Raw genomic sequence first — 25,811 nt, 5'->3', positions numbered from 1 at the left:
TATTCAAAAAGTTATTAAAATGAGGACAAAATTCAAATTATTATTTTAAGTGAACTTTTATGTAAATCATTTGACTAAAGTTAAAATTTAATGAGTTAAATCTCATTAATCTAAATTGAAAAAATAAAACTATTGACAATTCTAGCACTTAGTAGCAGTCTAGTTAGCAAAGAATCCATATCAGGGTTCATGTATATTACATCTAGAACTACACATATACATACAAATTGTGAGAGTAATATGTATTATTTAATATTCAAAATATCACTCAGCCAGCATGTGTACCTGCATTGATTCACAAGTGCCTCTGAATGCATGAATTAGAGCCAAAGAAAATGGGTGTTTGTTAATACTCCTAAGTAATACTTTGTTATGCAATAATCTATTGTTAATCATAAGGGAGGTGGTATTAGTTACAAAGGCAGATGTTTAGAGTTCCAACTTGCTTTGCGCTAGAACCACATGTGGGATCACAAGTGACAGAGGAGACCACAAACTGTTTAATTTTCAAGTTTGTAATTGTGATAAGTAGAGCCCTCTTGATGTGTGGGTCCTAGGGCAAGGGTCTTCCCTTGTCTGGGTTTCAGGATTGTGTTGCATTAAATTCCTACCTACGAGTTTATCAGATAAATTAATTCTCTCAAGGTGTGTATACTAGACTTCAGAAGGGAAGGGGGCAGGAGGAGAGCCAACACTGAAAGAGGGAAAGGGAGAAGTGAATTCAGAGGGAATTAAAGCAAAATATCACCTAGATCATAATTTTGTTCAGCCGAGTGGTCTAGAAGTTTATTACTCTTGTTTCTATGCGTGTGTGTGTGTGTGTGTGTGTGTGTGTGTGTGTGTGTGTGTGTTTTCTCTTCCCCCACCCCCACCACTGCTCTGCAAACTGTCTTGAATTAATCATTATTTAGATAATTTGAAAATGTTCTATTTGGGATTGTGGTTCCTCTTGCACTTATTCAGATTCAAGTTACTCTACAGTCAGGTTTTGGGAAGCGAGGGTGTTGTCAACTTGTCTGTAACATTCTAATTGTTTCAATTAGCATTTTCAGCCTGGAATATAAAGTATAGGATATTTCTACTGTAAATCAAAGCCCTTAGCTTGAAAGAGATTCACAAGCCTCAACCAGAGCTTTTCAGAGTGCGCTTTCAACCTGAATATTGTTAGGGATATTTTGGGTTTGGTTGTGTCTGTATTTGTAGCTGCAGTGGGCCAAGAAACTAATATTAGGGGAGGAAGCAGAGATAAACATATTTAGTAATATTATTTATCTCTGTATGTCCAAATCAAAATAACAGTTTTAAGCTATACTTTTTGAGCAAGAGAGGAAAAAAGTGTCACATATTAGGAAATCCTACTAAGTAATGTCAAAAAGCCATAAGGTGTAAAATAATTTTAGCTGAACTTAAAAGTTGAAGAATTCATCTGGCTTAGAAGTTAGATATATTTCCTCTCCTTTTCAACTATCTTAATTTTTTAAGTGTTAAATATCCAGGCTAAAATTGTGATCTCTTCATTCATATTTCCAGTATTAATCAGGGATTATGTCTCCTGGTTTGATTCATGTTTTATTCACGCTTAGTGTTTTAATTCTTTCTGGCACTTCGCATCAGGCTAAAATCATCAAAATATGAAAGCTTGCAGATAAATAGAAAATTTTTAGTATTTTATTATCTTGTAACTGTGTCAGAATTTTTACCTTTTTCAGGAAGGCACATTAGAATATTCAAGTTATTCCATGTAGGACCTATAATGATTTTTACATTTTATAATATTTCAGGTCTGTATTTAGCAATATAAAAAGGCATTTGATATGCCGTCATATCAAATATACTATTTTCTCCCTTTTTGAAATACTACTAATAAAAGTAGATTGGAACACAGTAGCATTGTTGGCAAACCAAACTTTATTAAGTGTTCGATTTTATCTGTTATAGAACATGAAAAGCAGCGGTTATGCAAGAGCACCGATTATATGAATTTGCATTTCAAAGTGAAATGGTTTTATAATGAATATGTGCGAGAACTTCCTGCCTTCAAGGATGCCGTTCCTGAATACTCCTTGTAAGTAGTGATTTTCAATATCAAGTTTATTCTCAATTCATAGTCCCATAAAATCATACCTGAGTTACGCAGCCCTAAAATCCCTTCATATAGTCTTAATTTGAATGAAGACATTTCTATTATAAAATTAACTTTAAATGATTTGCATGTCTTTGGGAAACCATATTTAATTAAATTGCATTGCATTTTTCAAGTATGCCTTACTTGGACATTCTACTCGAAGAGAAAGAAAGACATGATAAGCTATGACTCACATAATGTGATTATTTTCTATGAAAGTGTTAGAACTCAAATTTTGTTGGGAAAATGGGAATGCTTGTACATTGAGCTGTATAATCAAATTTTTATTCAAATTCAAAAATGTATTAGGATTTATATTTCTAAAATCAAATTTATTGTTAAACAGGTAACATTTCAAAAACATTTCTATTAAATACATTTGTAAGCATGTAATCAAGCTTGTGATAATCAGTATTTGATATTTACCAGAATTTTATTTTATTCTTTTAAGAGGAGTCTCCCATATGCCAGGCACTGTGCAAAGTTCTATAGGAAAGGAAAAAAAAAAAAGCAGCAAGGCATATGTGGAACAAATTATAAAGGGCTAATGTACAAAGAATTGAGTCTCCAAGAAAGAGAAGAGAAAAAAGTAATACCAGAGCAATGTTTGAAAAGATACTAGATGTGAATTTTGTAAAACTGATGAAAACATGAAGCACGATTTAAAATTTTTATAAATCCTAAGAAGGATATATGCAAGGGAAACTATCTGTAGGTATATTATAGAAAACTGCTTAAAACCAAAAATAAGAAAATCTTTAAATGTACTGAGGTCAAGGAAGGGAAGACACTTTACCAGAGCTACACTACTGTTGGCTCTGTTCAATAGAAGTGACTAAAACCAAAATATAGTGCACTGATATTTTTAAGTTTCTTTGGGGAAAAAAAAACTATCAACTCAGAATTCTATAAGCAATAAAAATACCTTCAAAACTAAAGCAAAACAGACATTTACCTAACTTAGAAGCTGAAAGAACCCATTTCCAGCAGCGACTCATCAAAAATATATACTGTAAGACATGCTTCAGACAGAAGGAAAATGACAGGTAAAATTATAGTAAAGAATAAAAAGTGTTTATCTGTAGAATAAAATATACATAGATTTAAGATACAAAACAAAATAGCATGAAATGATGAAAGAATGATAAATGGAGTTAATATGTTATAAGATCCTTGAATTGTTTGGAAAGTATAAAATATTCATTTCAAAAGGCATTTAATTGTCACAGATGTGTGTTATAATTTGTAGTGTAACCCATTAAGGTATAATATAATACTATGAATCAATAAGATAATGGGATAGAAGAGAGTAAAAAAATACTTAAAGGCAAAAAAAAGAAGAATAAAAAGTAAAGAGGAGGTAAGAAATGTGGGGGAGGAGAAAAAGGATAGATTTAAAATTAAATATGTCAGAAAATTAAGAGCAATCATTAAATGCAAATGGATTAATACTTTAGTCAACAAATACCCTATTAGATAAAACAGTAAAACCCAAAATATCTTGCTTACAAGTTATTTACCTAAAACATAATGGTCTAGAAATATCAAGTAAAAGGATAGGCAGTAATCGAAAGAAAACTTATGCAGCTATACCAATATTAAAATAGAATTTAAGGTAAGAAATATTTTGAGAGAAATATTTTATGATGATTAGAGAAACTTAACAAAAGATATATCAGTTCTAAATCTGTATGTATCATACAACATGTCAGCAAAATATATAATGAAAAAAATGTCAGAAGTAAAAGGAAAAATCAGTAAATCTACAATTCTATTTGGAGATTATGCTTCTTTCAAAAACTGATTGATGAATCATAAAAAAGAAGTCAGTAAGAACAAAGAAGTTTTAACAACACAAATAATACACTTCAAGATCTTTATCCATTTATAACCATATTTATATATCTACATCTGGTTACCCAGAAGTTTCACCGTTTTTCAGACATTGTTTATACAAATACAACCTATCTACAATTTATAACCAACAATGACAAATACATAGTTATCAGATGCACATGGTGTACTTACCAAAAGAAACTATCTGCCAGACCATAAAGAAAGTCTAATAAATTTTAAAAGATTTAAACATATACTGTATGTTCTTGAAACACTCTAGAAATAATCCAGAAATCAACTCCAAGATGAAATTAGAAAACGCCAGAGTGGAAAATTAAGCAGAACACTCCAAATAATTCATGAGTCAAAAGAAATCAGTGCAAATTACAAAATATTTTTAACTAGGTGGTAATAAAATATGGCATATTAAAATTTGTGAATTGCAGCTAAAACAGGAATAGAGAAAAATTTGTAGCTCTAATTCTATATAATGAAAAAAAGGGTATAAAATCATTAAATAAATATCAGAAGAAATATTTAACAAACAAATCAAATGAAAGTAGAAGAAAGAAAATAATATGACCTGGAATAAAAAATAAATAGAAAATTTTAAATAGGAGAAATTACAAAGCCAAGGTTAGTTTTTTTAAAAGAAAAAAACTGATAAAATCAAAAAAAGCCCTAGCAAGGCCAATGGAGGTGTGAGAAAGATATCACAAATTCATTATCAGAAAATGATATCACTAAAGATCCTACAAAGATAAAAAATAATAAGAGAATATGTCAGTGCTTTTAAAAGTTAGACAGAATGTACAAATTCCTTTTAAAATATAACAAGCTGACATAAGAAAAAGAATAAAATCTGAATGGGCCCATATTTTAAAATTTGAATTCTTAATTTAAAACCATGTCACAATGAAAACTCCAAGCCCAGATGGCTCCAAATGGAATTCTTCCAACTCTTAAAAGAAGAATATTGTCACTATTACACACACAGTTTCAGAGAAGGCAGGAATACTTCCAAAATCATTTCTGGAGGTCAGCATATTCTGACTATTAAAACCTATTGAGAACATGATAAACAAGAATAATTAAGGCCAATTTCTCTCTGAATATACTTTAAAAATCTAAACTCAATTGAAATATTGCCAATAGAATCCAGGGATTTGTAGAAAGACTAATATAACATGACCAAGGGGGAATTTATTTCTGGAGTATGGGATTAAACATTTTTAAAGTAATGAATGCAATTTACCACATTTAAAGAATGAAGATTATTACACTATATACAGAACAATAATTTGATAAAATACAACATCAATTTATTATAAAAATCTCTTAGCAAGTTAGGAATAGAAGAAAACTATCTTTAATAAAAGACCCTCCTTCAAAAAAATTTATAGACTGATGCTTATTGGTAAACTTTTAAAAGCTTCCCCTGAGATCAAGAATGAGACTGATAGCTGATAACATCAGTTTTATTTAACATTGTACCAAAAGTCTTAGGCGGTACAATAAGACAAGAAAGGGATTGAAAAGCATAATGATTGTAAAAGCATTTCATGATGCTATCAGTATTTGTATAGTACGTAATTATGCATCTAGAAAATAAAAAAAAAGAAAACAGGAAAACTAATGAAACTTAAAAAGTGAGTGTAGTAAGTCTCTGTAATTTGTTCTTTGAATTTCTTTATAATAGCCACAATTAGAAAATTTTATATAATTCATACTATTTAAATAGCATTAAAATCACAAGAAACAAATGTGATAAAAGATGTGCGTGTCCTCTATTTAAGCAACTATAAAATATTGTTGAGAGAAATTTAAGATGAACTAAATAAAATATACAGTGTTTCTAACAAGATGCATACTATAAAGATAGTAGTTCTTCCCATTGACTCACAGATTCAGTACAATCTCATAAAAATTCCAGCAGGTATTTTTCTGCAAATTCACAAGTTCATTCAAAAATGTATATAGAAATGCAAAAGGCTAAGAATAGCTAAGGCAATCTTGAAGAGGAGGTAAAAAAAAAAAAAAAGCTGGAGAACTTTGGTATGAACACTTATTCAAAAGATACAGTGTTAATGCATGACAAAAAGACCAATGGAGAAAATAGGCCAGAGACAAATCCATACATATGCTGTTACCTGATTCATGTTAAAAACACCAATTGAAGGCAGTGAGGGAAAGAATGATCTTCTAAATGTATGATGCTAGACAATTGCACATTCACACACAAAAAAGAAAGAACTTTGAAACTTAGACCATTCAGAAAACCTAGCAACCCAACATGCAGATATACTATAGATCATAAGAATCAAAGGTGAGCACCCAGGATGGTATGGGCAGAAGGCAGACAGTAAAGAACTAAGAAATAAGAGAATGTCATGATAGGGGACACAGAACACAAGAGCTACATTTTACAGGATTTTGAATTATAAAGGAATTGTAGAGTGGCAATTGGGAACTAAGCATATCTGAAGCAGCATGGAAATAGAAGAGACTGAAGGTCAAAGAGAAAGGTATACATTTGATGAGGTAAAGCTAAATATCTCTGCAGAAGCAGAACTGAAAAAAAAGAATGAAAAGAGATTTTTGGTCCTAAATTACTCTCGTATAAGAAAAGAGCAGCATTCATTGTTAATTATGTGCAAACGATCTCTTTTTTAGTATGTAACATTAAATTTTTTAGGTGGTTTGAACCCTTTGTTATGCAGTGGCTAGATGAAAATGAAGATGTGTCAATGGAGTTCCTTCATGGAGCACTGGGAAGAGACAAAAAAGACGGAGTGAGTTTAAATTATTTTAAGATTGCTTATTGTCAAGATTCATTCACACTTCCTTCTTTTAAGCTAATAGGAATTGTTAGGCTCAATGTTATAAATGAAGGTTTATTTTAATCCTATAACGACCAAAATAAACTTGAAACACGATTGTAAAGGACTGATAGGAACACTAGAGAATTATTTAAATTAAAAAATAAGTTAAAATTAATCACCCTTTTAGCCTAAGATTTCTTTACTTATTGAATTAATCAGAATATACAAGTTTAGCACACTTGTTTGAAATTCCCTTGTTGTCTTGGAACATTTCCAGATTCCAAAGTTAGGAGCAGACACCCTCCCAGTGCCTCTGGAGCAACTCAAAAGTCTGAGCCGTAATTGGCTTGCTAAATTATCCTAATACCTCTGGGGAATGAAGATGAAAAGAACCAGTCCCCAAATTCAGCAATAAAGAAACCAATTAATAGCAGCCTGCCTCATGATATTAGTTCTCCTGCATTTTCTAGAAAAGGAGATGAATGATTTTTAAAAAGAATAAACATTTTATTACCAGGAAATAAATGAAGGTACTTGATGTGAAGGTAAATGATATAGGAGATACCATTGTTTATGTGAAATAATGGTCTCTCCACAGTCCTAGTAATGTGTTCGATGAGTTGGTTTCATCTTCTCTCTCCTCAGTTCCAGCAGACATCTGATCATGCCCTCTTCTCTTGTTCCGTGGTGGACGTCTTTGCTCAGCTGAACCAGAGCTTTGAGATAATTAAGAAACTGGAATGCCCTAACCCTGAAGCATTGTCTCACTTAATGAGAAGATTTGCAAAGGTGGGTTAAATGGAATGAATCCTTTCTTTGCTAGGACTGTGCCATGTTATTATTTGCCTGCACAGAACCTGAATAATGCTGTCATTTTGTACTAACTTCTCTGACACCACACCCCCAATTTAATTTCTAATTCTAGTGCTAATAGGTTCAGTGGTTTCAGGTTTGTCATCTGACTTTTTTCTGCACTTCCTGTTTCTTAAATATGTATTTATCCTAAAAAGTCTATGTGTTTTTCACATTAATGACTCATTCATTTGTAATTGAAGATACTACCATGGGTGGCCAAATTATTTCCGTTTTAAATGTAGTGTGTCAGAGCTGAAAATAAGCTTTGGCATTTCATATTCAAATTGCAAGTATTTTTTGTCAGACACTGTAGTACAATAAAAAGTACATTGAACTTGGAGTCATGAAAACTGAATTCTGATTTTAAATCATCCACTATCGGGAGTGTAAATCTAAGCTGTTCCCCCTGATTTTTATGAATTTAGTTTTCTTCCTTGACTGACTGATCTTGATCAACCAGATTTCTGTTAAGACCTCTTCATTCTCATAGAGTCTAAGAAAGCTTGCAGAGAATTTCAGAGGAGATATAAGAAATAACAGATGCACAATGAAACAGAATAGAGAGCCCAGAAATCCACACCTATATAGTCAATTAATCTATGAAAGAGGAGGCAAGAATATACAGTGGAGTAAAGACCATTCGATAAATCGTATTGGAAAACTGGACAGAAAACATGCAAAATAAATGAAACTAGACCACCTTCTTAAACTATATACAAGAATAAACTTAAAATGAATTAAATATTTAAATGTAAAACTGAAAACCATAAAACTCTTAGAAGGAAACATAGGCAATAAACTCTTTGACATTGCTTTTAGTAATATTTTTTCTGATATATCAACCTGGGCAAGGGAAATAGATAAACAAACAAATGAGACTACATCAAATTAAAAAGGTTTTGCACAGCAAAGGAAATCAACAAATCAAAAGGACAACCTACTGAATGGGAGAATATAGTCACCAACGATATATCCAATAAGGGGTAAATATCCAAAATTTATAAAGAACTCATACAACTTAACACCAAAACAATGAACAATCCAATTAAAAAATGGACAGAAGAGCTAAGTAGACATTTCTCCAAAGAGGACATACAGATGGCCAATAGACATATGAAAAAAATATTCAGTTTCACAAATAATCAGAGAAATGCAAATTAAATCCACAATGAAATATCATTGTGCTAAGTGAAATAAGTCAGAATGCCTATCATCAATAAATCAACAAATAAGTGTTGGCAAGGATGTGGAGAAAAGGGAACCTTCATGCACTGTCGATAGGATTGCAAATTGGTGCAACCACTAATAAAAACAGTAGGGAGGTTCCTAAAAAATTAAAAATAGACTTACTTTATGATCTAGTAATTCCACTTCTGAGTATTTATCTGAAGAAATCCAAAACGCTAATTCAAAAAGATATGTGTACCTCTGTGTTCACTGGAGCATTATTCACAATAGCCAAGATATGGAAGCAACCTAAGTGTCCATCAATAGATGATTGGATAAAGAAGAAGTGGTACATATATACAATGGAATATTACTCAGCCATAAAAAAGAATGAGATCTTACCATTTGTGACAACATGGAAGGACTTAGAGGGTATAGTACTAAGTGAAATAAGTCAGAGAAAGACAAATATCATATGATTTCACTTATATGTGAAATCTAAAGAACAAAATAAATGAGTAAACAAAACAAACAAACTCATAGATACAGAGAACAACTTGATGGTTGCCAGATGAAAGGAGGTGTTGAGGGGCTGGGTGAAAAAGGTAAAGGAATTAAGAAGTACAAATTGGTAGTTGCATAGGGAATATAGTCAATAATATTGTAATAACTATATATAGTAGTGCCAGGTGGGTACTAGACTCATTGAGGGGATCACTTTGTAAATTATATAAATTTTTAACCACTATGCTATACACACTAATATAAAATTTTAAAATGTTTTAAAAATAAATAATAGATTCAGTCTCTTCCTTTCAAATATTAAAAAACACAATCAAGACCATGTGACATGAAGTAATTGGAAGATGACATGAAGAGGGACGCAATTCAGTTCTCAAGTATTGTGGGATCTACAGTAAGTTTAGTGGAATGAAAAATAATGAGCTAAAATAGACAGACGTTTTATGGGAAAATGGGGCTCATTCAGCCTAAAGAAAGTTAAGTCAGAAAAGTATTTTAAGCCACGGGAATAGCAGAGATGAATGGAGAGGTAATACTGAGCTTGACATGTGCAGAGCAGGGAGAAACAACACTTGTGAAAACATCTATTCTGGGAGGAGCAGTGGGAAAGGTTGGGAGAGCAAAGATGGGTCCAAGTTTTGAAGAGCTCTGTTTTCCAAGTTGAGAAGTTTAGACTTACTCTTTTGAACAATTTTAAAAAACACTGAACATTTGGAGATTTTTAAGCAGGGTGATGATATGACAAATAGAGTAATGTTGGGGAATGACCAGCACAGTCCTATATCTGAGTGCCCTAAAAAGAAATCTGGCTTTATGAGTTGGATGATGGCAGAGGTCTCAACTGTCCATTCAAGTGCTCTCTCTTTCTCTTGCTTCTACATTTTACTAGCCACTTTGAGAGATTAGTCAAGAATAAGCATAATCTCTGACATAAGAAACTGATAATAGGAGGGCCAAACCTGTAAACTATATGACACAGTCAAATGCTATAATCAGGGCATATCAGAAAATGGACAGCTAGCTGGCTAGCTGGCAGATAGATAAATTGGATGGATGGATGGATGGATGGATGGATGGATGGATGGATGGATGGATGGATGGATGGATAGACAGACAGACAGACAGACAGACAGACAGACAGACAGACAGACAGTTTGGTTTCTTCTAAGTCTTCTTTAATCTAGGCTTACAGATGGCAGCCTTCTTCCTGTGTCCTCACATGGTCTTTCCTCTGTGCACATGCACTCTTGGTGTTTCTATGTGTGTCCAAATTTCCTCTTATAGAGACACCAGTCAGATTGGATTAGGGCCCACACTAATGGCCTCATTTTAACTGAATAACTTCTTTAAAAGCCCTATCTTTAAATATAGTCACATTCTGAGATACTGGGGAGTAGGCTTTCAATATAAAAATTTTGAGGGGATACAATTCAGCCCATAAAAGACATATACATTTAACATGATACTGCTTTTAACAACAGATACGAACAAAAGGCTATATAACTTCATTTACATTATCATAAAAGTTCTAAATTTGAGGTCTTTTATGAATGGGAGGCTTGAGCCTGACACTGTCATTAGCTCTGACTCTTAGAAAAGTTTAAATCTGGTTTACTCATAGATGGATTAAGAGACAGCATCTATACTAGCTGTGGGAGGATAGTTTATGCTGAGGTAATAATAAGTAAACCAAAAACATATATGATTTAACACAACAAAGATTTACTTCTTGTTCACACAGCATCAGGTATGGGATATGGGGTGGGTGACTCTGTAGGGGAGCCTCTGTCAAAGATAAAGCCAGATACTAGTTAAAATTGTAAAAATTCAAGTTTTTAATGAGTATTATACTATTGCAATAGTAGTTCAGAGTGAACTGGACTCAACTTTAATTTGTACAGAGGTCACTGGGCATTTTAAAGGGAAAATGAGGGGGTATGGAGTGGGGCATGTGGGAGCTCAATAGCATCAGGGAAATGGAAAATTACAAAAAGCAAGGAGAGGGGGTTGGTTCATGTAAACCCATCTGGGTTTGCTTACTGAAGTTAGGCTCCTACCCTCCTACAGAGGCTGAGAGACAGGGGCCCATCTTCAGGTGTTGGATGGAATAAACAATCAATTCTTTTGGCAGCCTCAAGTGTTTGCAGGTAGGCACTTTAAGGAAGGCTAGGGTCACCCTAGGGTTGTGGCCTTCAGCTGTTAAAAACTATGTTAGTGTTCGTTCAAGTCTTTATAGGCCAAGGTTGAGGCCTGGTTGCCAATAGGGATCAGAGAGCTTGGCTAGAGTTTGGTCAAGGAAAGAATATTTGTCACCTGCCACCATTCTATAAATCAAGGATTCTATCCTGAGAGGTCTCAATGAAGAGATGTCACAAGATTCATAGAGGATGGATGGAACTACAATTGGAAAGTTAGGACCACATTGTACAGAGTCTTGAAGAACAGGCAAAGTGGCTAAATTTCTTTAGTAAAAAATGAGGAAGGAGCCAATGAAGACTCTGAGGCAGAAAAACTGTCAGCCTAAACTGTATTACATTATTTATCTGCCATGAAATATTTTGAAGTCCAGTCTTTATATATGTCAATTAGGAAGAATAAAGCAACATCCAACTTTTAAAGATGATAGCTAAAAATCACTTATCGGAATCATTCCTAGAGAGGACTTTCTTAGCAGCAGCTGACTTCAGTTTCTCAATGGTGAAATCTACAGTCATTCTGCAGAAATTCTCTAAGCCTTTTCTTGACTAACAGCTGCATTTTGGGTGTCTGCCAAGAAAAGAATGAAATGGGGTTATCAGGGATAGTGTTTAAAAAAGTATGTCACACGCTATTCTTGGAACTGTAGGACTTGTAGTAGAGGTAGGATCATATGAGAATTTAATAATCTCAGTTCATATATTTAGTAACATGCTATTATAATTGCACATGATATTAGAAAAATAACTAGAATTCGCCCTCAAAATAGTCAGGTAGCAGGTTATGTAAGGTGTAGATGTGAAAGCACTAAGAGAGAGAAAGAAGAAAGCTGAACTTGGACTCTTAGGCTCTGAGCTCCAGCTCATCCTCCACCTCTTAGTAGCCCTGACCTTTCTCCAGCTATAAAGCTGAACCTAGCCATATTGAGGCCACTGTGGATATAATCAAGTGGACTGCAGGGAAGTACAAAGGGGTGAGGTCACAAATGGGATGTATTAGAATCACATGCAGGAAAATATATTCTTTAAAGCAAAAAGAAAATAACTACGTTCCATGTATCAGTGATGAAGTGTGACTCTTATTGGCACAAAAATAATTTCAATTAAGTAAAACATTTTTAAGTAAAACATGGGAATTCAATACTGCCCAATTATTATCACAAGGAAATAATGTAAGAATAATAAAAAACATTTTCTGGGAAAGTAGAAATTAGTAACTTCCATTGAGAAATAACTTCTATTTTATTGGAATAATTTTTTTAAATCATAAAAATAAAAATGGTACTTTGTAGTTAATATAATTAGCTACTTTACAGTAACTCCAGACTATTAGAGTTTATTTTATTTCATCAAATGTGACCATCAGCCTTGAAAACCTTGTCCTTATATTGAAATATACTAAAATCATATTCTCTTTCTGGGGCTTAACACTGATTTAAACCATCCATTGGAGAAGACATATTAATGCTATATGTGGACATTTTAGAAAATTTAGCATTCTAAAATGGACCTTAAAGAGATGATTCGTTCTTACTAAAGACTCAATAAGATACCAATTAAATGCTTCAAATTTCATAGCAGGTGCATCTCGGAGCCGTGATGCATGGTAAACCGGAGACATGGGTTGTGCATGTTCCTGTGGCTATACTGCTGTTCTTGACAAGTACGGGTGGTTCAATTCAGGGATCTCCAACCTTTTTGGCACCAGGGCCAGTGCTCCTATGAGAATCTAATGCCTGATGATCTGAAGTGGAGCTGAGGCAGTGATGCTAGTGCTGGGGAATGGCTGCAAATACAAATGAAGCTTCGCTCGCTTGCCAGCCACTCACCTCCTGCTATGTGACCTAGTTCCTAAAAGGCCACAAACTGTTACTGGTCCATGGCCTGGGGGTTAGGGATCCCTGGTTTAATTTAAAAAGAGAAAGATGAAGTAATGATATCTTAAACCAATCAACCAATATTAATTGACTCCTGGCTATGAATCTGGCTGCTCGCCAGGTGCTGGAGATACTATGGTGAATGAGGCACATATATTCCTTATTCTCTGGGAACCTAGTCCTAATTTTTAAAAAATAATAGTTCATTGAGCATCACTATGTATTAATCACTTTACATATATTATCTGACATTCTGCACAACAACCTCCATGATACAGATGCTATTATTTCCCTAAATTTTCAAATGACAAACAAACTCAAGAAGTTTAAAACAAAGAACCTACCTAGAAATATTATGGATGGGATACTTTTAACCACTAAGCTATACTACTCTCACGTTCTGGTGTTTCAGAAATCGGCAAGTTGGAGAGCAGAATCTCAGCATTTATTTTTACCAATTGAGCCAAACTTAGGCATTTATACGGGTTTCTCTTTGTTGGATGCATGAAAATACGGTTGTAAAGCACTGAAGTGACATATCTAAAATCACTTAATGGATACTACACAGTCTTCTTGTCCTTTCTGCATTGCTTTGATACTGTAATGCTCCATGCCTAAGATGCTGCAAAGATGGGTTTTGGACCAGGATTTTTATCTTACTGATTATAAGAGTAATCAGCCTACCGGTAGTGTTGACAGGCTAATTTAGCCTATTCCTACTAGCGTGGTATTAGCCCAAGAAACCATAATGACTCTGAGTAATTGATGGCCATCCCACTCGATAGCACCAGAAGCTGCATTTCAAATCAGAGCATATTGAGGCTGCAAGATATTTTAGTCATTCTGTCTGATTCTTTAAATACAGCAGAAGCCCTCAATTCATTGCCACAATCCTATTAGAATTTTATCTCATTTAATCTGGAGCTCTTGGCACTTTCTTTGCTGCATCCATAAAAGAACTGTTTATACCTCATGAGTCTCTCTTCATATAAACTGTGTTTTATTATAGAACATAATGCAAACAGCCCCTGCTAGGCTGTCTGTTGCCTCTTTCTATGTATGCTGTCACTACTGAACGCCAACATTCTCCCAAAGATAAAGTCATGATCTAAGTTCACACACACACACACACACACACACACACACACACACATCCTGTCTTCCAGGCCTTACTAAATATCCCTTGTATCAACAGGTTCTCTCTAAAGAGTTATCTCTACCCTGTTATGCATTAGTTGGGACAATAGTTCTTAAACTTCAGGTTGCATCAATATCACCTACAGGCTTTTTAAAACATAGATTGCTGAGACCAAACTGTAGAATTGCTGACTCTATAATCCAGGATAAAATCAGAGAATTTTCATTTCCAACAAGTTGCTGGATGGTGCTTATGTTGCTGCTGGAGACATGTCTAAGGTAGACATGTCTTAAGTAACTACCTACTAGTATTAATTAAAGAACTAATGTCTGATAGTTACTTTGTTGAATAAATTAGAGTGAAATTGCAGTTGCTCCTATAATGTACATGAGCACATATTCAGGTATACTTTGTATAGTAGTAAAGAAATAGATATTATTACAGCCAGCATACCCACATTTATGGGCACAAGGCCTTAAACCACTTTCTATCTGGCTGAGCACTTTACCCACAACCCATCCTGATTTGCTAGCCACTGGCATTTGTAAGCTTGTGAGTGTGAGATCCTAGGCTCAGTTATCTCCTAGTAGGAATTCAAAGGACTAAGCTTTTCCTATAAGTAGAGTCAAGTGTTAGACCCTAGGGGAATACCTTGAGGATGATCAGAAATGGACATCTGGATTCTCTGCCCATATCTTGAACAAGTGATAATGTAGGAGTTGCAAAAAGCTCCTAATGTCAGGCTTGTTTGCTTTTGTTTTTGCAATTTAGTGAAATGATTTCTACAGCTTATACTGACATTAGAACCTGTAAACTGGGAGTAGTGTTCATATATATGGATTTGTATTCCTTAGATAAGTCCCAAAGTAATTTTCAGCATTATGTCTAAAGTAAAATTTGAACAGCTGCATTTGAAAGATACTGAAATCTGATCAGCCATCTGTTTTCCTAGATTTATTGGTCCTCTGATAAAATTTTATATATTCCATGGCTGATTTTCTATTTAAATTGACACATATTATCATTTTACTTTGTACTTCCACAAGTATTGAATTTCTTTCTGCATGTTATCCCTAATTTGAGGTTTTCATTATAATCTTAAATGTCTATAAAACAAGTTCATAGTCACATTTGGTGAATTCAGGTTTGTAGATTAAATATTTCCATCAGTTTAACTCCTTGGAGTGTCTCCTCAAGTTAATTTTAAGCCACAAAGAAAATCCAGATGACTACATTAAACAAAAAAGAAAAGATTTTAGTCCTTGTTTTTCTATGAAAAAAAGATGGCATATATCTCCTGTTATTGTTGATTTCTCTCCTTTAAGAAAATCATATCTACATTTGGATTATCATAATTCAAGCTATGTAAGTAAAAGCAGTAGGATGCAAACTCATCAATACAGTTTTAGTAATTAAAATAAAATGTAAAAAGTTTGTTTCCTTTGGTATAATTAATGAAAGTAAAGGGCATCCTTAGGCTCAAAAATAGTTATTAGATGGAGAAGGACAATGTGGAATTAGGAAGAAAAGGACAGAAAGGGAAAAGATTAGGCAGTATTTTATAGCAAATAATGCATCAATAACAGTAAATTGAAAGTAAAGGTATCAAGATACTATGAGATAGCAAAAGCTGAAGTTTTATGTTTTAAAAGGTGGTCTTTGATATTTATCAGTAAGGCTCCTTATCACAGAAAATTACTGAAAATATTTATTGCTAAGTATGTGTACAGGAATGCTCTGACCCCATTTACAATGAAGTATCTAAGAATGTTGAAGGAGACTTAGAAAATAACCAATAGAAACTAGAAACCATCAGAAATGATTCAAAGCATAAAGTGTCATTTATTCAGAAAAAAGAGCATTAGTGGTCATTAGGTAATAAATATTCAAGCATAGAGGAGGTTGACACAATAGTTGGTATATATTCGAAATGTTTAAAAAGTTAGAAATAAAGAATTTTGTGATGGAACATATTGTATTAAAATAGAATGAATCCATGTGGAATATCTTCCAAATATACTTAGAAATGTGACAAATTGTCATCTAAATATGATAGTTTAACTGAGATCCTTCTTTTGGCAAGGGTATAGATTTAATTATTGCGTATGAAAAGTTGAAGAAGACATGAAAATTTTGCCTGATTAGCATTAACCTCTACAGTGTATATATAAAATTATGTACTTACCCGAATACATTTGTCAATGTTTTTTTCCTAGACTATCAATAAAGTACTGCTTCAGTATGCTGCAATTGTATCAAGTGATTTCAGTTCACATTGTGATAAGGAAAACGTGGTAAGTAAAATTGTCTCTAGTTTCAAGTGTTCCTCAGTTGAGATCCACTTCTCCCAACTAATAAATAAGCAAGAGAAATTTTCTTTCTGTTTTCATACTGGATGATAGGAAAGAGAGATCTCAAGAAGTTGTTTGCAAACTTCTCTAGTCGTCATGAACTGGTTACAGTACAGAACTCAGAGGAGGGTTGAGAGCATCTCAATGCCAGGCAGCTTGTGTTCCATGATGATAAGGAATAAGACATAAATAATTGAAAACTCATATTATTATAAAATATTAGAGCTGAGCACTAGGGAGTTTAAAAGTTGTTTAGTGTTTACACCAACTAGTTTAGTTTTGCACTAATACTAAAATAAGTATAATTTAGTCTTTCAGTTTTCAAATAAATTGAGAAGGATGGTTAATGTAAGAAATGATGCTGACTTCTATTCTGAATTATTAATTCAAGCTTTTATTTTATTTTTATTTTTATTTTTTTGATAATTGAGAATGTTTATAAAAACCAAACCAGTGCTGAAACTTAATAAAAGACATAAAGAGAAGCAAGATAAACTAAAGTGATCTGGAATATAACGTGTTATTTTATGGTGAAAGGTGAAATCTTTCTTATTCACTATATGTAATACTAGAGAAATATGTTGGTAAAATTATAAGAATTAAAAAAAAAAAACACTGAAGAAAAGGTATTTAAAACGTCAGTACCATTGTTTTAAAAAGGATAACCATTCCTCGCGCCCTCAAAAAAATCAGTACTATCAGACAAGTTAAAAGTCTAGGGGAAGCTACTAGTCTGCTCCCTGAAACCTCATTGACCTCTTGCTGACAGCTCATTAAGATAAGTCAGTCCTAATGGTTCTTGAGAGTCCCAGAAGATTCTTCTCTCTTTTCAATTAATATGCTGCCCAGGAATTTTATTAAACTTACAGATATCTCAGCAGGTATCTCTAATTGCCATTGATCATTAGTACTCTAATAGGCAAGAAAGAGTACTTATTTACTGAAAGCACATATTTCTAATCAAAAGATAATACATTTGAAAAGTAACATACTGAAAATCAAAACAGTGCCAGAAAATTTTGGAAAAAACTCTGATTTTATTAGGATAGCCAAATTGAAGATTTTGAAAGATGGCTATAAATTACCAAGGCTAACTCTTGTCATTCAAAAAGGAAATTACTCATATAAGGCTTCTGCAGACTTCTACTTTGTATTAATGTTCTAGAGTATATTTTCTTTTTAAAAAACAGAAAAAATCATAAAGCAGTATTTACTGTATTTTCTGTATATTTTGTGCTTTTCAAATTCAGATTTTTATGAAGAATAGAACAACCTTGCAAATATTACAGCACAGGAATGAACTTTTCCTTTCCACAATATTTTTCTCCCTAATTACTGACATCCTGACCAGTCTTAGAGTTTCATTCAAATGCCAAGTATTATTTTAGCTTTTCCATGAAAGAATATTAATTAGCTGTTTAGTTTATGCTTTCAGCTGAGACAAATTGAAGTTCTTTTGTACATTTTTGTCTATACATAATTATTGTTACAGATTTATTTCAATATTAAGAATACTGAAACATTTTCTCTTTTCTCAGTATATGTATGGCAATATACCCATTTCTTCTGCAAATGGAGCTAGACACTTAAAGAGAAACATCTTTTAAGAGATAACGTTTGTTTTCTTGGGTTAGAATTAAAGTCAACAGTTATACAAAGTATCTGTAGCAGAATAATTTTTTCTCTACTGTGACATTTTAAACTGGAAATGTGTCATAAGTTTTTAATCCAGTTTCCTCACATTCCAGAATACAGCAAAGCAACATTATCTAAATCAGAATTACTTGATTTCGAGTCTTTTTAAAAATCTTTTTCAACTCAGAAACATAATTTCATCATGTAGAAATGGCCATATAGTCTTAACAAAACTAACTTTCATAGTCATTGTATGTTAAGTTCCTAACTTTGTTCCAAATTTAGATGAAATGAAATGCATTATGATAGTTTTAGGGGGAAAAGCCAAAATATACAAATTAAAAGATTACAACTTGGCTTCAGACATAGGTTATTTTATCTAGCTTAACTCATCAATAAATGATGCTTTGTGTGAGATTAATGTTCCCTTTACTGCGGGTGCTGGTTTTCGTTTTCCCATTTACTACAGAGGTGTTTAAAGTAAAAGCTGTTTATGTTTAAGGTAGATTTGTGTAATTCAATTCTCAGTAGTGTTTTGATAACTATATTCAATAAAATTGCATTTTGAACATTTAAAAGTCAGAGAAAGCTTAGCTCAAGGGGAAAGTCTGATTTTTATCTCCTTCTGGATAAACGTATTTCTTTTTTCTATGTAGCCCTACCTGGGATCAGTAGCAATCCATGCCAAGCGAGCCCAAAGGTCTATGTTTATTTTGTTTCTTAGTAGCTCTTTTCCATCAGAAGTGATCATATTAAGAAGGCTTGGAGGTTGAATTTTTATTTATAAAACTAGTGTTAGAGTACTGTTACAAGTACCAAAAAAGATCAACTTGAATGTTAATATCAAATAATCATAGAAGACTCCACCCCACTACTTGAGACCCACAGGAAGAAAGAAGATAAAACATTTCACCTATATAGTCATCTTGCTTTTCATTAAGAGTCATGGTCTTATTTTGACTTTAGTTTCCTCCCAGGTGGGATTGGCAGAATCCAAGCCAAATCTTCCCCCATTGCAAAAAACAAACAACAAAAATTTATTTCCTAGTGGAAAAAAGACCGTTGCCTCAGTTTGTTGACTTTGGGTCAAGATACCGAATCCCCTGAAAGTTTGGCCATGCATGTTATGGGATAGGACTAAGCCTAGATCAGGTGTCTCTCAATCATGGCAGGGTATTTGTGAAACATATGGTTCAGCTTACTGAACAGCATCTATAGGAGACAAATAGATATATGTCTTTAGAAACTAAAATAGTTAAGGATTGTAATCAAGGAAACAACAGAAGTTTAAAAATGTTTCTGCAAATCAAAGTTAGGATGTGGTCACTTTGAGTAGAAACTTTTCAAAGGTCAGTAATGCAGTTAAAGCAATAATAAAATCTTTCCACTGATGAGAGCTAACACCTCTCTAATGTCCTGTAAGTCCTTTGCATGCCTCTCTCTGATTCATTATTGGCTTATTTCTCAGCAACTTGGAAGATATACCAATTTTCCTTTTCTGTTTTTCTTTCCATTTTTCTTTCCGATCTACTGGCTCTTTAGAATTTGATTTTCACTATGCCACAAATATTAAATTATTCTAAAACTAGTCTGAATTTTTTTTCCATTTATAAATTAAATTCTACTCTTCTAAGTTCACATCTAGCCTTATCACAAAGCTTTGCATCTTTATGCTATCATTATATTTCTACCTCTTTAGAAACAATAAGTCAAGAAACATTTTGTAAGCAAGTATAAGATTCTGTGCAGTACTCTGTGAGAAAAAAAAGCAGAAAAAGACACAACAGCAGATATGGTACATTTATGGTCAGCTAGTGAGACAGTGAAAAGCAACTCAAATGTAAAGTAAAATAAAATGTCGAGTGGCAAAAAGATACAATCTAGGAACGAGAAGGCTATAACCTGAATGATGGATATGATTCAAATAGTCAAAGAGACTACGTGAAGAAACAACCTGCTAAGCTAAGTCACAGCATCTGGAAAGTGCAGATGTTTTGGAGCAAATGAACTGCTGAGAGTTGAGAGTTAATCATAATGCAGATGGAGATGATAAAGAAATATGCTTTGGAGCCAAATAATGAAGGGCCTTCAACATGTGGACTTTATTTGTAGCCAAAGAGAATGCATTTAAGGTGTTTTTAAATTTTTTTCTTGGATTTTTAAAATTCAGTAGTGTTTTGGTTTTTAAAAAAGTAAAATAAAAAATTTTAATCTGTTTTTCTTATAAACAGAATTTGGTTAATTTCTACGTATAAAATGTCATGTTAAGAGTAAAAGAAACTTTAGTATTAAGTCTTCAATGGTTTATTATCTGAGTACATTACTAAATGTAATTCTTCAAAGTGGTCGTTATATTTTCCACCCTTCATTCTTAACTCTTAAAAGCGTATTAAAGTAGCAGAATTCATTTGCCAAATATAATTGGATGTTGGTGATAATTGTATACCATTACATTTAAGGTAAACTCATTCAATAATTGAGTGTATGAAGGATTCTCACACTTCTTTTTCTTGTTTCCTCTATTTAAAGCCCTGTATATTGATGAACAATATTCAACAATTGAGAGTCCAGTTGGAAAAAATGTTTGAATCCATGGGAGGGAATTTTTTTGTATGTTTTTATGCCTGCATTTGCCAAATACCTACTTAGAGATCATTAGCAGCGTATCTCTTTGCTATAGAAAGTTTCATAATCAAGTTTTACATGGTTTAGCTAAAGGAGAAGAAATGACAATTGTTTAAAACCCCATTAACAACTAAAGTTAATTATTATGTCCACAACAGAATACTTCAGTAAATACATTAGCAATGTGAATGGGAGGAGGAAGATGATCGAGAGCCTTTTATAGTGTATATATAACAATATATATACAGAATTAAATATATATATGCTAATGATCTGTAAAGTTCTACAAATTGCAGATTTTTAACTGTATGTGGAATGTCAACTTGATATCGATGTTTGCTCTGAAATGTATTTTGTGACACTGGTGGTTTTGTATATGTGGTTAATTTTTCACATCAAAAAATCTGTGTCAAAAATGTGTCATGTGCTGTGTCTGTAATGTGTCGTGTCTTTGTCTAACATCTTGACTTGCAATTCCACGAGCAGAAGAAGGAAGGAGAAAGATTCTTTTATGAGGTTTGTGATAGTAAGCATCTTATCTTTTACCTGGCTGATTTCCCCCCTAACCCTAAAGACCATTGCACTTCCTACTTATTCTCATTTGCTTATTTAGATCAGGCAGACAGTGACATACTAGCTGTGCACCTGCCTCTTCCTACTGTCACAAACAAACATGAGCATCTGGGGAATTGAGGACTGGACATGGCGTCGAGAGGGAAGGCATGTAGATGGCATTCTCCCATCACCAACCCCACCCATAAAGCAATCCCAAGGGTAGCTAGCACATGGGATATTTCTGTTTAAGATTTTATTTACGTTGTTCTTTATTGTGGTAAGTGTGTGAGATATATGTAAAACCAGGTTGGATTTCAAAGCAAAGATTCCTTTTATTTCAAAATGTACAAAGCCAAAAATGCTTCTTTTAAGATTGAGCCTCTTTACATATGAGGTTGACCCCAAGAAGACATTTATACATTTTTCCTCCAATGTCTTTTTCATCATCCTCAGGCCTCTTACTCTTTTAAAAAATAAACTATCTATTTATTTGTTTGTTTGTTTGTTTGTTTGTTTCTAATTAAAAAATGAACTTGCTATTTAGCATCCTACAAATGAGAAGGACTAGGATATATGTGTGAAGATGGGACACTTCAAAAACAAACTTTTATGAACCGTGTTGCCACTGCAGTCTCATTTTCATTTGAACAAAATAAAGCTCCATTCCCCAAAGTGTGTTATTGGTTTTGCATAGTTCGAGAGCATCAATCTCAGTTTTATAATTTTTTTGCTGAACTAGGTGAGCGCAAGCAATTGATGATCATAATTGGAGATTCCCTTTGATGTTTTATATTTGGACTTTAAGTCCACTTACTGTTTTGAAAAGTAATGACGAAATTACTGATTTCTTGTGAGAAATTCTGTCTCTCTTTTTTTTTTTAATTTTAAAGATCACAAATCACTTATGGATGAAGTTATATTTAAAATGCCATATTTCCAGAAATCTCTCCTAATGCTACTACTATTTTATTGCTCTTTGTGGCTGAGCTCTAATGTGAGTGATATGTTGCCAGGCTATGTATTAACTAGACAAATCATACTTGTACTTAAACTGCGTGGGCCAAACTACTCGCTAACCAAAGTTGTGGGGTGGCTTGTTTACCAATCAAAAATGGTTTCCTTATTTCAGATAAAATCTCCAGCTTGAACTGTGCAGGTTTTGCATTATGAATTTAGTTGCAAATCTATGGCTACATCTCAGAACTCATCTTACTAGAGAAAAAAATGAACATAGAAATACTGAGCTTTGCTATTTTCTCCCTTTAAAACTCTTGCAGTGTCGATTGCTAAACTTCTCACACATAATTTAAAGGGGAAACTAAATGAATGTCTAGCTTCTAACAGTGTAACTTTAAATTAGAGGGACAGCATGGACTCTAGATCCTTTCTTTTCTAAATTTAAGTATTTTTCATCCCTCCTTCCCTCTCTTTACCCTCTTCTATGTTTTCTTGTCTCCCTTTCTGTGCAGTTTCTTTTCTCTCATTCTTTTCCATTTTCATCTCTTCTCATCTGCTGCTAAGAAAAAGCTTTAGGCAGGCCCAGTTGGCATTGCACAGGGTTGGTGAAATGGCAGGAGGAAGCAAGACCTGAACCTAGGTCTGACTGTAACATAATATGCAGCCTCCTGGACAGAAATAAGCTTTATTATTAATACAGAATTGTATCAGAGTTGCTGGCTGCTACATGTAGTTAGCCTCCTTTAGGCACCGGAATCTCAAAATAATGGAGGCCTTCCAATTCAGTTATCTATAAATGGCAATTTCTTAAAAGGTTTCTTAACAGGGCTTTTATAAAGATGAAAGAGATTTTATTATTAAGAATGACAGAATTCATCCTTTGATCTGAAAAGTAAATATGGCATTTATACAGGTTTATTCAGTGGTCTTTAAAGGTAATACAACGTGTACTAGTACCAGTCCCCAGTTTTTCCTCGCAGTAGAACTGGTCGTAAAACCTTGGCTGGTATCACTAAGGGAAACTTTCCAACCAAATCTTATCCTTCCTTTTGAAGTTAACTTCTTATTTTGTCCCCCACTATCTGTTAGGATGTGCACTCCTTGCTACAGAAATCTAATTAGCAAATGATTGCTTGCACACTTGCTCAAAATAGTTTTTAATGCCATGTGTTCATTAGTTGGCTTCTAACAGTGTCGCTTGCCTCTAATACTATCTGCAAACTGCTGGCCACTTGTAGACCTCGTTGCATGATGCTGCAGCTCTCAGCCGCTGTAACGCAACTGTAGTTGGGACAGCAGCTTTTTCTTTACAGGATCAGTCTCTTTTCCCTCTGGAAACAGAAAAGGTGTCTAAAACCTTTTTTTGGTAGAAAAACCCACTCTCTGTATGGAGTCCAAGATGGAAACCTTGTAGCAGTGGTATTGAAAATGGCTCCCAAAGTAGTCATATTAATAACTGCATGCATAGTATCCTGTGAGCCATATAGGCACATTCTTTTCCCATGTCCAATTTAGATTTTAAAAAGAAGGAAAAAAACACTAAATTTCTTCCCCTATATAAAGTGATTTTCCAACACAATTCCCTACATACGAATTAAGAGCATATTTTGGTGTAACAACCCTCTGGTTACTCTAGAGAATTTTAAAAAAAAAAAAGTGAAAGTTAAATTATTTATACTACAGTGCCCATACTGTATTACCCATGCCTTTATAATACATTAACAACAAAAGAATTATCAGCATGCCAGGTAAGAATTTTCATTCATTGGCGAATGATTGTTATTATCCTATAAAACTCAAATAGCTCACAAGTAAAACATATATTTTGGTTTATATTATTTTAATAGCTTAGTTATTTCATGAATATAACTTCAGTACATATCAATTGCAAATAAATACCTAGTCTGTATTCACTTTGTCATAAACGCATATTGCCTATGGGAAGAACCTGGTTGCATTTCCTCCATCTGCAATATAATTTGTACAGGTACATGAAAAAGAAAATCATATAATCCAAAATTTAATTTCTTTTCAGGAAGCCATAATTTGTTCTGAAACTACAGAACTTGTAATGTAGTAATTGACTTACAGGTATTATAACTGTGCTGTGTCAGCAGAAGATGCTTTACTCCTTCAAAATATTATGCTGATACAATGGTCTTGAATGGTAGGATCCATAATTATCCTTAGGCCTACTCACTTGTTGACAGCACTTCAAATTCTAGAAATTAGCCATTATTGAGACATTTAAGGGAAATAGGGAGTTTTGTTTGCTGCACTAGATTCTCTCTGCTGCTGACCACAAAGCAGACCAATTAGGTATAACAATAATATTATTTTTATTGATATGTCTCAAAAAGGGTTGAATCTCTTTGTGATTCATCTCATTGTGGTAGCCTTTCCTGAACAGGGCCAAGGAATCTGGAACATAACCCATCTACCCTAAAAAAGTGTGTATTTTAATGAGGAATTTACTTATTCTTTGGTTTCAGAGATGTATATCAATATTGCTTTTTATTTTTTAATGATGAATTTGATATGTCAGTTAGAAACTGCATCTGACTGTCCAAAAGCATATGCATGTAGCTGGTTAAAATTCATTGTAAACTCTTTTAGCCATATGGACTCAGTCTTCAGCTAAGCAACCCTTGACCAGAGAGGACAGAAGTTAACTTCTGTCACATTTTACTTAGCTCTATCTTCTCAGCTTTATACTTGCTGGGCAACAGGGTATTTCTTTAAAAGAAATAATACTCCATGCCAATAGTTCTTGAACTGTAGCATATATCAGGACTACCTAGAGAGCTTATTAAAACACACATTGCATAATTCCATCCCCAGAGTATTTGATTCAGTAGGTCTAGGGTGGGGCCTGATTTGCATTTGTAACAAATTTCCAGTGATGCTGATTCTACTGGTGAGGGGACCACATTTTGAGAATTACTCCTCTTTGCTTTTAGAACAGCAACCAGATAATTAGGAAATGGCTCAGAATACTCCTTTGTCTGATCCGTGCACCACTCCTAGCTGATCTACTTAGTGTGTTTTGAATCTTGAGAACACATGGGATTCAGTGTGTTTAAATGGACCTTGAGACAACATGCAATAGCACAGGCAAATATTTGTATTAAAGAATATAACCTCACAATAT

General features: G+C 33.5%; 1 protein-coding gene across 1 annotated transcript in view; it reads left to right on the top strand.

Moving 5' to 3' along the window:
* The window catches only part of UNC13C (unc-13 homolog C), a 350,422-nt gene that overhangs the window by 237,116 nt on the left and 87,495 nt on the right, over positions 1-25,811 (top strand). Inside the window, exons 16-20 of the mRNA XM_025038961.1 lie at positions 1,939-2,065; positions 6,657-6,753; positions 7,429-7,572; positions 16,754-16,843; positions 21,053-21,126. Coding sequence (XP_024894729.1) covers positions 1,939-2,065; positions 6,657-6,753; positions 7,429-7,572; positions 16,754-16,843; positions 21,053-21,126 — 532 coding nt within the window. The remainder of the gene's footprint in view (positions 1-1,938; positions 2,066-6,656; positions 6,754-7,428; positions 7,573-16,753; positions 16,844-21,052; positions 21,127-25,811) is intronic.

The sequence above is a fragment of the Pteropus alecto genome, unplaced genomic scaffold (assembly GCF_000325575.1).
Source record: "Pteropus alecto unplaced genomic scaffold, ASM32557v1 scaffold86, whole genome shotgun sequence".
Lineage (NCBI taxonomy): Eukaryota > Metazoa > Chordata > Mammalia > Chiroptera > Pteropodidae > Pteropus > Pteropus alecto.
This window is presented reverse-complemented; position numbering and strand designations above follow the sequence as displayed.